Raw genomic sequence first — 16,752 nt, forward strand, 5'->3', positions numbered from 1 at the left:
ATGCCGCGCGACGCTGTGCGGCGTAAGCGCCATCGACAATAAGGTCCCTTTTCATAGATAATGCCCCATATAAATCATCATCATATGTCATTTTATGGAACTTCCTAACTATGTAAATATTAAAATTGTCTCTGAATGTCAATTTACTAGTGACTTTTGTTTACATAGTTAGCAAGTTCCATAGAATGACACTTTAGGTAGTTTCATTCTTGAAAGTCGTAAATGGGTACTGGTATGAAAAGTCAATGTAAGATTTTTTTCCGATTTAGGCTACGCTTAAGACGTGGAAGACCCGCGCGAAATCGCTTTTCATACAAAAGTAGTTCTTATTTTCCTCCCTGGATTTTAACATTATTGAAAATATTTTGAAACAATTTGTTATATATCAATCACACCTATGCCCATACGTTTGATTTTTGTTCGAATTTTCAATTACTATAAGAGTTAGAAGCATTTAAAAAATTGTATGAAATCTTTTTTCGAACCTAATTAAAAAAAATCAAACGAGCAATAGATTCCTGTCTGTTGGTATGAACTGTACTTATGAAGGATTAATGTGAAATATGCAGTGTTAAAATTGCGTGTGCGCATTCGTTAAAGTACAGTCAGCAGCAATAGTTGCTAAGCGGGCGAGGTGTTCAAAATTACCTTGACGCGCTCTTATTCTGTTAACAATAAAGTCGCGTCAAGATTTTGAACACCTCGCCGGCTTAGCAACTATTGCTGCTGACTGTACAAATAGCAGTACTATTAGGTAGCTGACCATCGGTCTTAGAGGATATAACCAAACGGAGTAGCCATTATAACAGGCGTTCCCCTCTGTCGAAAATAGGCGGCCAATGGTCATACACAATCTATGGACCGACGTTTATCTGACAAGTGACATGGCTACTTTTACGTTACGTATACATTTGACGTGCCCCTCCCCCGCAAAAATTGGCAGACTGTTCTGTACAGAAAATTACAGACGAGGCGTCTCCGTTTGGTTATATCCTCCAAGTCATCGGTAGGCCATATAGCGTTGTGATTAGAGATGCACCGGATAGTAGCTCACTATCCGGTATCCGGCCTATCCGGCCGTTATTTTAGTATCCGGCCGGATACCGGATAGTGAGCTACTATCCGGCCGGATACCGGATAGTAAAATTAACACATTTTGGGGTAAAAGACGGAATCAAAAAAACAGTCACGGTCATAATGCTAACGACACAGTAGATAGAAATTCGGCCAGTGTCCAGGCCGGATATCCGGTATCCGGCCAAACAACTATCCGTTGCATCTCTAGTTGTGATAAGGTTCACATTGGCTCGTACCTTGACCCGGCAGTCCATCCCGGCGGACAGCATGAGGTGCGCCGTGCCGGGGAGCCAGCGCGCCGCCGCCACGCCCTTAGTGTGCCCCTTCCACGTGTGGATGTGCGCCTGCAACCATGTACACTACTTACTAAAGTGCCATTCTATGGAACCATAGAGTAAAAATACATAGAGTGCTCACACCATACATCAGTTTTAGTACCAAAAAGACTATTAGCATCTAGCATCGAATAGCGGAACTATCAGTACTGCTACTTGACAATAGATGTCGCCACCGACCGGAAAGTCTTATGCTGTTGAGATAAGACTTTCCGGTCGGTGCTACATCTATTGTCAAGTAGCAGTACTGATAGTTCCGCTACTCGATGCTAGATGTAGACACTGAAATTAATAGTCTGAACTGATGTATGGACTCCATACTATGGAGTGAGCACTCTATGTATTTTTTTCTCTATGATGGAACTTGCTAACTATGTAAACAAACGTCACTAGTGTAGTGTGCGCTAAGCCATGGATCCTGGCAGGATCGCCATGTGGTGTGGGACGTTAATTAAGACAACCAATCGGTTATAAGTATGTCTGTATTCTGGCTAATGTTCCTAAGTGCTAGCGTATATATAATAAATATAATAATAAGGCTACGTAAGAGTGTGCGTGGCTTAGCGCACACTACACTAGTAATTTCATATTTTCTAACCACAGACAAGATATCCTCTAGACTGAAAATAGTAACGCTACCCCCTCTGCCACAAATATACGGTAGATTTACTCCATCTTCGAGTCAAAGTGTCTTTGTGTGACGTCCGTGTGGATGTGCGCCTGCAACCATGTACACTACTTACTAAAGTGTCGTTTTATGGAACTTGCTAACTATGTAAACAAACGTCACTAGTAATTTAATATTTTCTGACCACAGACAAGACATCCTCTAGACTGAACATAGTAACGCTACCCCCTCTGCCACAAATATACGGTAGTTTTACTCCATCTTCGAGTCAAAGTGTCTTTGTGTGACGTCCGTGTCTTTGAACGGACCAATCACGGCACGGGACTCGCTCACCTCGTCCCCCGCACCCCAGTATTTTTGGCAGCATCGGTTTCATGAAATAATTGCTCTAAACTCCGTCTAGAGGATTCCTAGTCTATGTTTCTGACAGTTTCAATATGGCGGTTTGTTTACATTGTTAGCGAGTTCTATAGAATGATACATTACACGTCACGTGTCTAAACTAAACCTTGTTTCACACTCGTAGCGTAGAATAAATAATAATACTAGGTACAGAAGATTCACTCTCTAACAAAACGCGTCTATTACGACAGATGTGACCGCTAGGTGGCGCAAGCGCGAGCGGGCGACCGTTCCGTAGTAGTGCGCGGCACCTACTATGGCTAGACACCAAAGTTGGTGATGGCCGCATATACTTGTAGGTACTTGTAGCGACGCGACAAAATCGCGGAGTGAGTCACGCCTGCTTATATACAAGTTTAGAGGAACGCAAAAATTAAGTTTAGTTACTAATTTTGAAATTACTTTATATGCTGTAATCATCATCAATTCATCATCCTCGCGTTATCCCGGCATTTTTAGCTGCTTGTAATATTAGTTGTTAATTGTTTTAGCAATACATTTTTCGTCAGTCGCGACCCTCGTGACATCTGGTGTCAAGTGGCGGTAATGATAAATCCACTACTTGACGCTAGATGTCGACTAGAAAATAACCCGCGTTTTGGTAAGAAACCTGATGTATGGAGTGAGCACCCTATCCTTACTTATTTCTCTATGGTCAGACCTCAAAAAGACGCGGCTTTAAGCTGGAAAACCTATGCTTGAGAAAGCAGTAAAATCTATCTATCTATCTATTAAGCCCTTTTGTTCTGAGTTAGAGTATGTCTCTAAGCTTAGTGTGCCGCTTGGCAAAGACCTCGTCTAGCTCTTTCCATTGGGGGTCTGTCGTGGGCATAGATTAGGAATCCTCTAGACTGAGCATAGTAACGCTACCCCCTCTGCCACTTATACGGTAGTTTTACTCCATCTTCGAGTCAATCCCGTGCCGTGATTGGTCCGTGTCTTTGAACGGACCAATCACGGCACGGGATTCGGTCACCTCGTCCCCCCGCACCCCCGTATTTTTGGCAGCATCGGTTTCATGAAATAATTGCTCTAAACTCAGTCTAGAGGATTCCTAGTCTATGGTCGTGGGCCACTCTTCTCCATTTTGGGCAAGCTGTGAGATTGAGTTTATCCTCCCATCTTGTTCGAGGTTTCCTCTAGCCCCGTGTGCCTGTGCAACCTCTTGGGTACCAATCCGTTACGATCTTACTCCATTTTTAGGGTTCCGTACCCAAAGGGTAAAAACGGGACCCTATTACTAAGACTCCGCTGTCCGTCCGTCCGTCCGTCCGTCCGTCTGTCACCAGGCTGTATCTCACGAACCGTGATAGCTAGACAGTTGAAATTTTCACAGATGATGTATTTCTGTTGCCGCTATAACAACAAATACCAAAAACAGAATAAAATAAAGATTTAAGTGGGGCTCCCATAAAACAAACGCGATTTTTGACCGAAGTTAAGCAACGTCGGGCGGGGTCAGTACTTGGATGGGTGACCGTTTTTTTGCTTGTTTTGCTTTATTTTTGATGGTGCGGAACCCTCCGTGCACGAGACCGACTCGCACTTGGCCGGTTTTTCCTGCTTGTCTCTCAACATGTGGCCAGTCCATCTCCACTTCTGCTGGTCTATTTCAGTGAGTATGTCGGTCACTTTTGTTTTTTGTCTCAGTAAAATAAGTAAGTCATACCTTTGGCAAGAAGCACTTATCAGGAGGCGCGTCGCTTCTAAGTTGTGTCTCAGAGCGTGGAGCCACCAACCACGAGCGGCCCTGGTAATCCGTCGCCTTGTCGACTGAAACAAACACAATTTATTTGCAAACAACATCATCATCATCCTCGCGTTGTCCCGGCATTTTGCCACGGCTCATGGGAGCCTGGGGTCCGCTTGGCAACTAATCCCAGGAATTGGCGTAGGCACTAGTTTTTTACGAAAGCGACTGCCATCTGACCTTCCAACCCAGAGGGTAAACTAGGCCTTATTGGGATTAGTCCGGTTTCCTCACGATGTTTTCCTTCACCGAAAAGCGACTGGTAAATATCAAATGTTATTTCGTACATAAGTTCCGAAAAACTCATTGGTACGAGCCGGGGTTTGAACCCGCGACCTCCGGATTGCAAGTCGCACGCTCTTACCGCTAGGCCACCAGGGCCACCATTTGCAAACAACATATCAAGTATAAAATAAAACAAAGTAAATTGTCGACCACTAGCACTATCTAGCCAGACCACTATTATAATCACTGACTTAATATAAAAGAAATAGACACACAAAGCAGAACAAAAACGTCAAGAAATGTGGATCCCAATGACGTTTCGCACCATTTGCATTGATGATAAAAACGCTTACGTAAATTTTGAGTCAAGATAAATGTTTCGTACAGAAAAGAGCTTAATGTCGTAAGCATTAAGTGTCAAATTTGCAAACATAAGTACCAACACTGTTAAAAAATTTAGTCCGATGGCACTAAACGTAACGTATTTACGTCAAACAACGTCAAACGAGAATAATGAACGAATGGAGTCACTTTGGTACACTTTAATATGTATTACTGTACAGGAAAACCAATTGAAGTAATAAATAAAACAAATTTAATTTAATCGGGAGCTCAAATAAAATTAATTCGTGGTTCAAATTCAAACAAATTAAATTTTTAATTCGTAAGTATACGTCTTTAAATACTAATTTCCTTGAAATAAATTCTACTTATTAAATAACTGTGTATTTAAGATCTACATTTGAGTAAATGTAGATCTTAAATACACAGTTATTTAATAAGTAGAGTAGAAAAAAATCCAATCAGTATCTAAATGTCCCCGTGCACCCGCGCTATGAGTATGCACCATTTGCATTGATGATAAAAACGCTTACGTAAATTTTGAGTCAAGACAAATGTTTCGTACAGAAAAGAGCTTAATGTCGTAAGCATTAAGTGTCAAATTTGCAAACATAAGTACCAACACTGTTAAAAAATTTAGTCCGATGGCACTAAACGTAACGTATTTACGTCAAACAACGTCAAACGAGAATAATGAACGAATGGAGTCACTTTGGTACACTTTAATATGTATTACTGTACAGGAAAACCAATTGAAGTAATAAATAAAACAAATTTAATTTAATCGGGAGCTCAAATAAAATTAATTCGTGGTTCAAATTCAAACAAATTAAATTTTTAATTCGTAAGTATACGTCTTTAAATACTAATTTCCTTGAAATAAATTCTACTTATTAAATAACTGTGTATTTAAGATCTACATTTGAGTAAATGTAGATCTTAAATACACAGTTATTTAATAAGTAGAGTAGAAAAAAATCCAATCAGTATCTAAATGTCCCCGTGCACCCGCGCTATGAGTATGCACCATTTGCATTGATGATAAAAACGCTTACGTAAATTTTGAGTCAAGACAAATGTTTCGTACAGAAAAGAGCTTAATGTCGTAAGCATTAAGTGTCAAATTTGCAAACATAAGTACCAACACTGTTAAAAAATTTAGTCCGATGGCACTAAACGTAACGTATTTACGTCAAACAACGTCAAACGAGAATAATGAACGAATGGAGTCACTTTGGTACACTTTAATATGTATTACTGTACAGGAAAACCAATTGAAGTAATAAATAAAACAAATTTAATTTAATCGGGAGCTCAAATAAAATTAATTCGTGGTTCAAATTCAAACAAATTAAATTTTTAATTCGTAAGTATACGTCTTTAAATACTAATTTCCTTGAAATAAATTCTACTTATTAAATAACTGTGTATTTAAGATCTACATTTGAGTAAATGTAGATCTTAAATACACAGTTATTTAATAAGTAGAGTAGAAAAAAATCCAATCAGTATCTAAATGTCCCCGTGCACCCGCGCTATGAGTATAGCGCGGGTGCACGGGGACATTTAGATACTGATTGGATTTTTTTTATAAAGTCTACCTATACTTTATAAAAAAAATCCTGTGGTTGTCACTGTGTTCCGACAGGTTTAGCATTTACAGTTAGTCGATATAAGCCCTTATTGGTGGTGTATATGTCGGAAACAGGGAAATGGGCCGAACACACAAGTGCCGTTATGCCTTGTTTAAAACTGCATCACCCCTATCTCTTGCTATAATTAAATAGCAGTCCACTTTGCACGTCGCATAGGTTTTCTTGGAAATCTTGAATTTAAACATAATATTATTTATTTATTTCTTATGAATTCCATATAAAAATATAAAAAAATATTGACCTCACATCGACTCATTAGATTTTTGTTCCTTAACATCCCTTCTTTGGTACTAACAAATTAATTTATTTAAAACCATAAAATTACCACCAGATTACATAAATTATGTAATGCTATCCAAAGAACTAACCGAAAGAAATACATTCCATCCTTTTTCCTTGTTTTATCATTGTTATTTTTACATATTTTAACGGCACATTTCGTAATTGTTGACAACTACACATTTGAGCGTTTCAAACAAGACTAAACGAAAAAGTAATGCATGATCTGTTTTGACATCACTTTTGTGGGGCCATTTTTGGCGGCTGATTGGGTATCCAGTTCTTTATACTATATCAATGATTATAATGAGCCTTTTTGAAGTCCTACAAAATTAATGACTTTCTTTTTTTTTCTCAGTATTATATATCGTCAGGTGACAAGCAAAAATCACTAAGTACCACCACAAGTTCATAGCCACAGTGAACCATATTAGTACGAAAAGAAGGTTGATTTTTGTTTAAATATTTTATGGTAATGAGTGACTTTTCCTTGTCACCTGACGATATTATGGTCGCATCAGACAAAATCAGTGAAACCATGGCATGTATGAACATGAACCTATGAATGCAAGCTAAGTTTTTAAGCCATATTTAAAGCTTAGACACTACAGAGAACGCCATTCTACATTTACTCTGGCTTTTGAATTTATTTTCATTTATTGCAACAACTTCTAGGTAAATCCATGTAGTGTAGGACACAACTTGCTTATTGGTAACAGATAGCAACACTAAAATATAGGTACCTATTGCAGACTCTTTAGAGTTTTTATAAATTCAAAAGAAGAAACTGACACATTAGATTGGTAGATTCTTTGATTTGGTTGTCAAACGCTGTGGTTTTCTGATCCTTGTAAATATTAACATAAAACGTAATTAAATATAGAAATACCAAAGGTAAAACTCGCTTTTATTCATTTCATACAGTCCACCAGTCCCACCTTTTTCAGTACCTAAATTAAGTGTAACTATAGTTTGTATATGTCAGTAGCAATGCAAAGCAAACTAAAGTATGGTATCCCTAGGAAACGAACAAAAAGCAGCAATGTACATCGAACAACGATGAAATGTAAACAAAACAGTTCCACAGATAAGGTATAAATGACACGCAATTTTCGAACAATTCAAACGTAATGTTGATAACCCGCGGTTATTCAAATTTGCCGCCCTTTTCTACTGACAAGATTTGCTTGACCAAGTATAAGTATGAAGCAGGGATGTTACAGAGCTCCGTTTCCGTTAAGTCGGAACTTCCGTTTGGTATAACACATCCGTTTCTGTTCCAGTTCCGTTACTTTTGAAACGGAAGTTATATCGGATGTCAATGCTTAGCGCGGCAGCGGGACATGAGCGGTGTACATCAAAAACAAACAGGTTTATACCAGTCATTCGCTCATAGCCCCGCTTGCCACGTGCTGCAGTAATTAGATGTTCTGGTTTATCCGTGTTTTCGAATTTAAAGTACCTATTCGTATGTGTTGTGTTGTGTAATGTATACCTACTGATAGTACTGACTCGGGCTCCGGTTCTGGTTCCGGTTCCGTTTTCGGTTCCGATTCCGTTTCTGGTTCCGATAAACTAAATTTAAAACATCTAGTTCCGCTTTCGGTTCCGATAAAACCACATCCGTTACATCTCTGGTATGAAGTAATTTATCAAAAGTTCATAATAGTTATTTGTACAACAAGAGATCAAAGTTTGATATTTCTTCGAGTGCTTATTTTGAGTCTCAAAAGCGCACGAGATGTAAATAACTTTGATCTCGTGTAGTACACAACATTTTTCACCTCAGCAGTGAGAACATATTAGAGAACCCGAAAAATGTATTCCTTCTCCATCACTTACCTCTATTCACTCATGTTTTCTTAAGATATACCAACAATTAAATTTTCACGTCAGCAAAATCGCATTTTGCTCATTTTGTCTCACTCAGTGAGCAAAATGCGATTTTGCTCACTGTTTTTAAGTAGCAAAGTACCCTTGTTCGAGCTGCTGAGGTGAAAAAGTAATGCCCATAACAAGTGACTTACTGTGGAACACACTCTTCTCCTCGAGAGGCTTGTCGTCTTCCACTTTGCCTCTCTTCTGCCTCTTTGCTAATATTTCCTCCAGCTCCTTTGCTTCATCGCCTTCTGGTTTCATAACTCTGAAATAACAAAAAAAAGATTAATGTAATCATTGTATATGCGAGTTCACTCACATGCCATGCCTTTTAAACCACAATCCATATAACATCATGCTTATCGTTTATAATAATCAGTGATTTAGTTATTATTTTAAAATTTTTGTCATTCTTTAAACTTTAATATGTAGTCATATCAACCTTATTGATTGTCGCTGTCTTTATGTGATAACTTGCAATAATATCTTGCACAATAAATAAGTAACTGAAAGTATCTGACCCAATCTTACTTACTTACTTTTACTTTATTTGTATAGCTATAATATTACAGCGTGACAGATATTTTTGTGTTTTGCTTTGCAAGATATTATTCCCTATCTATAATTAACTTTTTTCAGTTTTTTTTTACAAAAAGAAATGGTGTGATGGTTAATTTCAAACGAAGCAAATTATATTACCTTTGCTCTCCTACATAGCCTCCCCAAGGCCCCAAAAAGCCAGTAATGTCCTCAGGATTGTCATTTTTGGTTCTTTTCTTTTTATCTAGAGGTCTCTTCTTTATCGTCTCAAACACCGTTTTGCCTTCCGCCTCCACAGGGGGCGCCACCATTGCAGACACTAAAATCATGGTTTTTTTTTTAGTAAGCAAGTAATCAATTTAAATTAGTACCTACATCCACATCAAATAATTAACTGTTCTTTTTTGTGCCAACCATTGAATAATTTGTAGTATTCGTTGATAATGTCATTGGCAATGCATTAAGTTAATCTTAATTTGTAATACTAAATGTAACATTATATTGTATAGTTGTTTGTTATCCCTAAAATGAATAAAATAAAATAATCATTTATTGTCAGATCGTGTGTCATGTGTGTGCTCTGTGCGGACCCTGCTGTTTATTTGTATCAAGTGAATACTGGTGTTCAGTTCCTGCTTGGATGCAGCAATGTCATGGAATAAATAAACAAGATAATTTCTTACCAACAACAGCGTTAGCAGCCTCTGCGTCACCATCAGTTGAGGGGTCCATGGCGTAGCCGTAACTGGCAAAGGTCCTCCGCTGGTTCTCAAACTGGAACTCGCTTATGTGAGCCTTTTCTACATAGCCTGTAATAAGAATTTACTATTTATTAATTATTTTATTTGACACACTAGCAGTTCTTGGAGCTGATGCGTGTATATTAAAGCACTTGTATTTTATTTTGCACTTTTAAAAGTTCTAAAATGTGTATCCAGTCTATTTTTGAAAGTGTTGACCGATGGTACACTAACAACAGTTTCTGGTAGAGAGTTCCACACATTTACCACACCATTAGGTAAGAAGTGTTTTCTAGGAATACATTAAAAAGTGTATGTAATGTATTGTTACAACTAGGGATATTAAGAAAGAGAGAGAGAGAGGGATATTTTTATCAGTTAAGATACCTAATTCATTGACAATAACCCCGTTAGGCAGTTGAGTAAAAGGAGAAAGTATAGTATATATATTGTATGTCATATAATTGAAAATAAATGGATGTACAATTTCTAAATCATACACTAACCCAGTAGTGCCCTGGTGCACCATAGACAGACAGGGCGCCGTGAACCAATCTTCCTCACCAGATTACCTATCTATTTTGAATAGCCTAGCTTAGGTTAGTGCGCAGAATACTTATTAAAAATGTACTAACAAAAATAAGATCACCGTTATCTACTTTAAATAAATAAATTGAATTGAATTTAAACTTGCAAGTGCGCCAGGTTGCTGAAAGAGATTGGGAACCCCTACACTAACCTGCAAGAGTATTCTTGTGTGCTTTCATTTGCTGCGTCTGGAATGGGTTCTCGGGACCATATGTGGGGGCAAATAATTCTTCATATTTTGGATTGTGCATCAACTCGCCGCCAGTAGGTATCAACACACGAGTATCGTCATTATTCTGGAAATTATATTGTGAAATGGTAAATGCGTGTAATTTTCTATACATTTCATAACTGTTTAAAAAGGAAGTTTTCATTAAAAATTCACTTACGGTAGGCATTACAACAGGTGCAGCAACTATTTGCATACTCTTAGCAACTGATAAACTAGGATCTATTGGTTTCAAATGCGTTAATAGCTTTTCATTGGTCTCCACTTTGGTGCCTTCGGTCTCATGGTCGTCGTCGTCTTCTGAGCTGCTACCGTAATGTTGTATGGATAGCATTATGTCAAAGCTATTGGTTTACACTATAATTATTAGTTTAATGGTTTCTCAAAGCTTAAAAATATTGCATATTACGTGAAAATACGAAACACGTTATAGCGTCAACAGCAACAAGTAGAAACGTCAAATAAAACGTCAACGTCCAACAGTTTTTTATTATTATTGATGTTTTGCAAGTGTATTTCTCGTCTATATCTAATGAAAATAAAAGAAAAATCCATAAAATATTAATCCGTAGCGATCATTGCTCAAAATTGGCTCTTACCGTATTATACAACAATAATACTTCAGCTTGGCGTGTTTATTTTGAGAATGAATATGTACTTTATTAAATTTAAAATTATTTAAAAAATATATTTCTCACAAAAATACACCTCGACTCTTCAAGCTGCTTTTAAAAACGACCAAATCTTTAGATTGAATAGTATTCCACGAACAAATTGTGATACCAACCGCACAACACAAAATCTATAATCAGTCAGGTGACGAGCCCCTTGTGACAGTTCCTCATCTCATTCTTCGCAAAATAATTCACAAAAATATCAGTATAAATCCTAAAAAATGGCCCTCCAATCCGCTATAAAGGGAAAACTGATCAGCGTCATCGGAGATGAGGTAATTTTAAGGTTCTAACACTTAAAAGAAGGTTAAATTTTGATAATGTTTTGTTTGTACTGTTTGATTTCTTGTTCCTGTATTTAGGAGTTAGAAAATCTAAAAAGGAAATTGTTTTGCTTTCAGGACACCTGCGTTGGATTCTTATTGGGCGGTATCGGTGAAATCAACAAGAACAGACACCCAAATTTCATGGTTGTCGACAAAAGTAAGTATGCTGATGTTTTGCACTTATTAGCACCTCTGAGTTCATTTAGCAGCAGCAGACTTTGTTTAACTTTTGTAGTTTGATATTCTCAATGTTGAGAAACTTATGTAAAGGAATTTTTTGTAAAAACAAGTTTATATAAAGCTTTTGTAATTGAGTCTAGATAAAGTGCTATTCTGCTAGGAGGTTGCCAACACTGACATATGTTGACACTGAGCAAAGAGTTTAAAAAAACAATGGGTTGCACTCCGGGAGTGCCGGCAGAAGGGATAACTCAATGACATTGTAACAGTTTTTCGATCAGGTCACGTGTCCGTCTTACGTCTTATGAATCTTACAGTCACGTGACCTGTCGCGAGTTTAACATTTTTTCCCCATCACAAAAAATACACAGCGCCTCTAAAGAAGTTTTCACTTCAAAAATCTTTGCTATTTCGGAGAAACCCGCTTTTTCTATAGACACTAAGATTAATTTTAATTTTAGTGTTTGGGCTTTAACTGGAGAATTTTAATAATCCTGCCCAAACTTTCCCTAGGTACTTAGCAAAAAATGTTACTGAAATACTATGTTAAGAACTGTTGGTTTTTCAGCTGATTTATTTCAGTATCAAAGATAATATACTCTAATAAAGACCGAGAAAGATGGAAAGATATGGAGGAGGCCTATACCCGACAGGGGTCCTTAATATAGTAAAATAAACAACAATAGTATTAGAAAACTTTCATTATGTAAACTATTTAAGGAAAAATAAAGGCTTAAATAAATAAAATATGGGTTATGGCTCAACCTGTATAACAAATTTATAACATTGTTTTTGTATGAAAATTCTTTACATCAAATTATTTAAATTACAATCACAAACCCATTATCATCAGCTGAGCCACCTTCCCTTTCAATTAGTTTGTAAGCATTATTGTGTACTTTTATTATGTACCTATGTTCAAACTCTTTGAATAAACGTCTTATTGTCACTACATGGTATAAAACAAAGTCGCTTCCCTGTCTGTCTGTATGCTTAGATCTTTAAAACTACGCAACGGATTTTGATGCGGTTATAGAGTGATTCAAGAGGAAGGTTTATGTATAATTTGTTAACCCGTGCGAAGCCGGGGCGGGTCGCTAGCTATTATTAAACCTAGTCTCTCACCCTTCCAGACACCCCCGTGAGCGAGATAGAAGATTGCTTCAAGCGGTTCATCAAGCGGGACGACATCGACATCATCCTCATCAACCAGAACGTCGCTGAGCTCATCAGACACGTCATCGACGGCCACACCGCCCCTGTACCCGCTGTGCTCGAGATTCCATCCAAAGACCACCCTTATGATGCCAGCAAGGACTCAATTCTGCGCCGCGCTAAGGTAATTTCATGTAGTGTAGACAAACATACTGACAACTTCTATAGACTAAGGGTCGGTTGCACCAAACTGTTCGTATCGTTAAAGTTAATTTTTATGTATGGAAAGTTTCATAGTAAAGCGCCGGGGCGCGCCGGCTGACGTTGATCAGTCTGTCAAATGTGGTTGGTGCAACTGGCCCTTAGTCAGTCATCGAAGGGCACACTGACCTTGAACCTGCTGTGCTGGAGATTCCATCTAAAGACCATTCGTATGAGGCTAGCAAGGACTCAATCCTGCGCCGCGCTAAGGTTAGTTCATCTTGACCTTGACAAACATACTGACACATCTGCCACAGAATAAATAATAGTACTACCGGACAGAAAGGACACTTCCTATAAACCCGAAATTTGACAGCGATTCAGGGACGAATCATACTATCGCTTGCTAATGTACGGCACTATCCCTTTCGGCTATTTAGGGTTGTCAAAATTCAAGTCTTTATCTTATCTGTGGTCGTGCACGCAAAAGGACGTCAAGAGGTGCCAACCCTAATAATTGCTCGGAGCAATGCTGAGCCGAATGGAGCCGAGTTTGCCCGAAAGGAGGAGTGTCTCCCCACTGATATTGCCATTTGCCTGTACCCGCCGTGCTGGAGATTTCATTCAAGGACCATCCTTATGATGTCTGCAACGATTATCGTGGCCCGAGCTGAGTAAAGGCCCCTGTACACAATGGGCCATCGCCGGCTAGTCCAAGGGACACAGCCATGAGGTAGAATGAGATAGCAATATCACTTGCTCCCTCTAACGCATAAATGCGTACCCAAGAATGGCCGACGCTGGCCCATTGTGTACAGGGGCCTCAAGGGATGGACTAACATAGCTATATATATTTAGGGTTCCGAAGTCAACTAGGATAGGAACCCTTATAGTTTCGCCAAGTCCGGCTGTTTGTCTGTCCTAGGCTTTTTTTTAATCTGTTGCAATATATAGCTGGTCAACCAAATCTTGTCAGTAAAAAAGGCGCGAAATTCATATTTCCTATGGGACGATATCCCTTCGCGCCTACATTTTTCAAATTTGCCGCCTTTTTCTACTGTCTAGATCTGGTTGACCAAGTATAAATCTACGTATAGACATTTAGAGAGAAATTCACTTTGTCCATATCTGATAAGAAACTGACAATAATAGATGCATTCTTCAAAACAAAACATCATTTACCCTTGAATTTGTTATCTGTGAATACTGACAGTATGTTAGAACTTGCTTTGTCCGAAGAAAAAGCCGGCAAATTTAAAAAATCTAGGCGCTAAGGATCGAACTACGAGACCTAATTTGAATTTCGCGCCTTTTTTACTGACAAAGTTGGCTTGGTTTGTATATATAGTCTTCCTCATCGATTTCGATGACGGCGACCTCAGTATTATGGATTACGCCTATTATGGGTCCGGATGTGGCTGGCCAGGCCGAACGGGTCTTAAAGTAAAGACTCTTTTCCAGGCGTTACAATAGTTTATGAATTACTAACTAATAAATTTCTAAACTGTTTAGACAACGGATTCATTCACTTGAATTTTTAGTCGCTATTGGCCACTATTGGTCGTTTTTTGGTCGCTATTGGTTATCAGTCACGAGTTGCAGTCGCCGCGAGCACTCGAGCCTGAAGAAGGACCCCCGAAGGTCCCGAAACATGTCGCCAATAGCGACTAAAAATTCAAGTGAGTGAAATCGTTGTCGTCTAAACAGTTTAAAATATGTCTCACGAAAGTTTAATATCGAATAAATTTCTAAGTAAAATTTGTTAATTTCCAGGGCATGTTCAACCCCGAAGACCTGGTACGTTGAGTGTAATTTTATTGCATGTTGTGTGCTGCCCGCGGCACCTGTACATACGCTAACGCCGACCCAAAGTTGACTCGTCAACTAACTAACAGTGCAATCCGACATTAATACCGATTTACATTCCATCGTTTTGAAAAAGTGTCATAATAATTTTTTTGCAATCACACTGCGTCAAATCCTGGGTTTTTCGCCGCTACAAATAATGTCGCTTGGCAACACCATACTTTTATCTGGCGACTACATTTATTGAACGATTCAATTCAGTGTAAATGCACCCTAAAAAGACGGAAATATCTACACGAAAAACGTTCCTAAAAGTTATTATAGAAAGTGTCTGAAATAGGCACGGAACGTTTTGTAAGGGGATTGCACCGATAAGGCATTTTTTTTTTATTAATTTTGTTTTAATGACACTCTTTCATTACAAGCAGAAATATGCAAATTATTTTTTTATTTCAAACCGTTGTACCGTTCAATCATATGGATCTATTTAAAATAATGAATAAATTATGTAATAATTATGAAATACATTTAACCTTGTATAGTTGTTGAAGTTGTATTATAGAATATATCATGAAATAAATACCAATGGAGTGTTTTATTTTCCTAACATGATTTTTGTTTGTAAGCATGTTTGGTCTTATTTTGAAGACTTTGTCGATTCGGTACAATAAAACTAAAATTTTACTGTCAACTGTTCATTTATTGAATATATTAAAAACGGGTCACTCACGTGTTTTAATAATACGTGAATACGTGAGTGACCCGTTTTTAATATATTTAATATGTCTTTGTCTCACGGAAGTTTTGTTGTTCATTTATTGTTTTGTGAATTCATGAAATGTCAAATAATTGTGTTGTTTTGTTATGAGTGTTTTTTTTTTTTCAGAGAGTGTTGTGTTACTAAAAGTGTAAATAGTGAAATATGATGGTATGTACATTTTTTTATTTATTTCTGAGACAACAATACTAATGCACTTTTTCTCTCTTTCAGTCGATGTTCGGATCTGAGAACTACAGTAACTAGTTAACCTATCATATATTATTAGTTTATTATCTATGTTTATGTATTTATAAATTGTTTATATTCCATATATGTATTTAGTTAAAATAAAATGACTAAATATCAATCACTAGTTTAATAATGCCTTATTTAATAATAATACTATTAAATATACAATACTGTACACATAAATAATTTTCCACACAATAGAAGAACGACAAAAGACCCGTAGATATTGCTTTAAAGTAGAGCAGGCGATTACCATTTGTGCCATGGAACTGAAATTATGAATTCCCATTTTTTCCCTTAATTTACCTATAGAAGTAAGCAAAATTAACTAGAACTACTAAAAAAAACGGATGCATCAGTTTACTTATAGATAGTTGTATACAGGTACATATGTTTATGGCAATAAAGGATAATATAGTGATTAAAGTCTCGTAATTATAATATTTGACATCAGATGTCGCTACTAGTCTATATTTGAACACCTAGCAATGTTTTCTTTAAGTTTTAAAACTAACTAAATTACTGTCATCTAGATCTAGATTGATGTCTAGTTTTATTTCTAGTCGCCATCGAATATATCGGAGATCTCAAATATTTAAACATGACTCTATTGCTAATGTGTTAAAGTTCATAATATTCAAATATTTTGAACACCAATAGTTCAGAGGGCGACTATCGATCGCTAAAAAATCGCGATTTAATGCAAACATGCTTGACGCTCTGGCTTTCACAT

General features: G+C 37.5%; 2 protein-coding genes and 1 long non-coding RNA gene across 3 annotated transcripts in view; 1 reads left to right on the plus strand and 2 right to left on the minus strand.

Annotated features, from left to right (window-relative positions):
- LOC134649664 (pre-mRNA-processing factor 17) overlaps nucleotides 1–11,125 on the minus strand; it is a 33,377-nt gene extending 22,252 nt beyond the window's left edge. The window contains exons 1-7 of the mRNA XM_063504503.1: nucleotides 10,829–11,125; nucleotides 10,591–10,735; nucleotides 9,795–9,920; nucleotides 9,271–9,430; nucleotides 8,721–8,836; nucleotides 4,112–4,215; nucleotides 1,314–1,421 (exon numbers count right to left, since the gene is read on the minus strand). Coding sequence (XP_063360573.1) covers nucleotides 1,314–1,421; nucleotides 4,112–4,215; nucleotides 8,721–8,836; nucleotides 9,271–9,430; nucleotides 9,795–9,920; nucleotides 10,591–10,735; nucleotides 10,829–11,002 — 933 coding nt within the window. The 5' untranslated portion in view covers nucleotides 11,003–11,125. The remainder of the gene's footprint in view (nucleotides 1–1,313; nucleotides 1,422–4,111; nucleotides 4,216–8,720; nucleotides 8,837–9,270; nucleotides 9,431–9,794; nucleotides 9,921–10,590; nucleotides 10,736–10,828) is intronic.
- The window catches only part of LOC134649676 (uncharacterized), a 164,011-nt gene that overhangs the window by 110,640 nt on the left and 36,619 nt on the right, over nucleotides 1–16,752 (minus strand). The window lies entirely within an intron of this gene.
- On the plus strand, nucleotides 11,460–15,308 carry LOC134649894 (V-type proton ATPase subunit F). Its single transcript, XM_063504726.1, has 4 exons — nucleotides 11,460–11,617; nucleotides 11,744–11,825; nucleotides 12,982–13,187; nucleotides 14,978–15,308. Exons 1-4 carry the CDS (start codon nucleotides 11,564–11,566, stop codon nucleotides 15,008–15,010), a joined length of 375 nt encoding a protein of 124 aa, XP_063360796.1. The 5' UTR covers nucleotides 11,460–11,563; the 3' UTR covers nucleotides 15,011–15,308.

The sequence above is a fragment of the Cydia amplana genome, chromosome 7 (assembly GCF_948474715.1).
Source record: "Cydia amplana chromosome 7, ilCydAmpl1.1, whole genome shotgun sequence".
Classification (NCBI taxonomy): Eukaryota; Metazoa; Arthropoda; class Insecta; order Lepidoptera; family Tortricidae; genus Cydia; species Cydia amplana.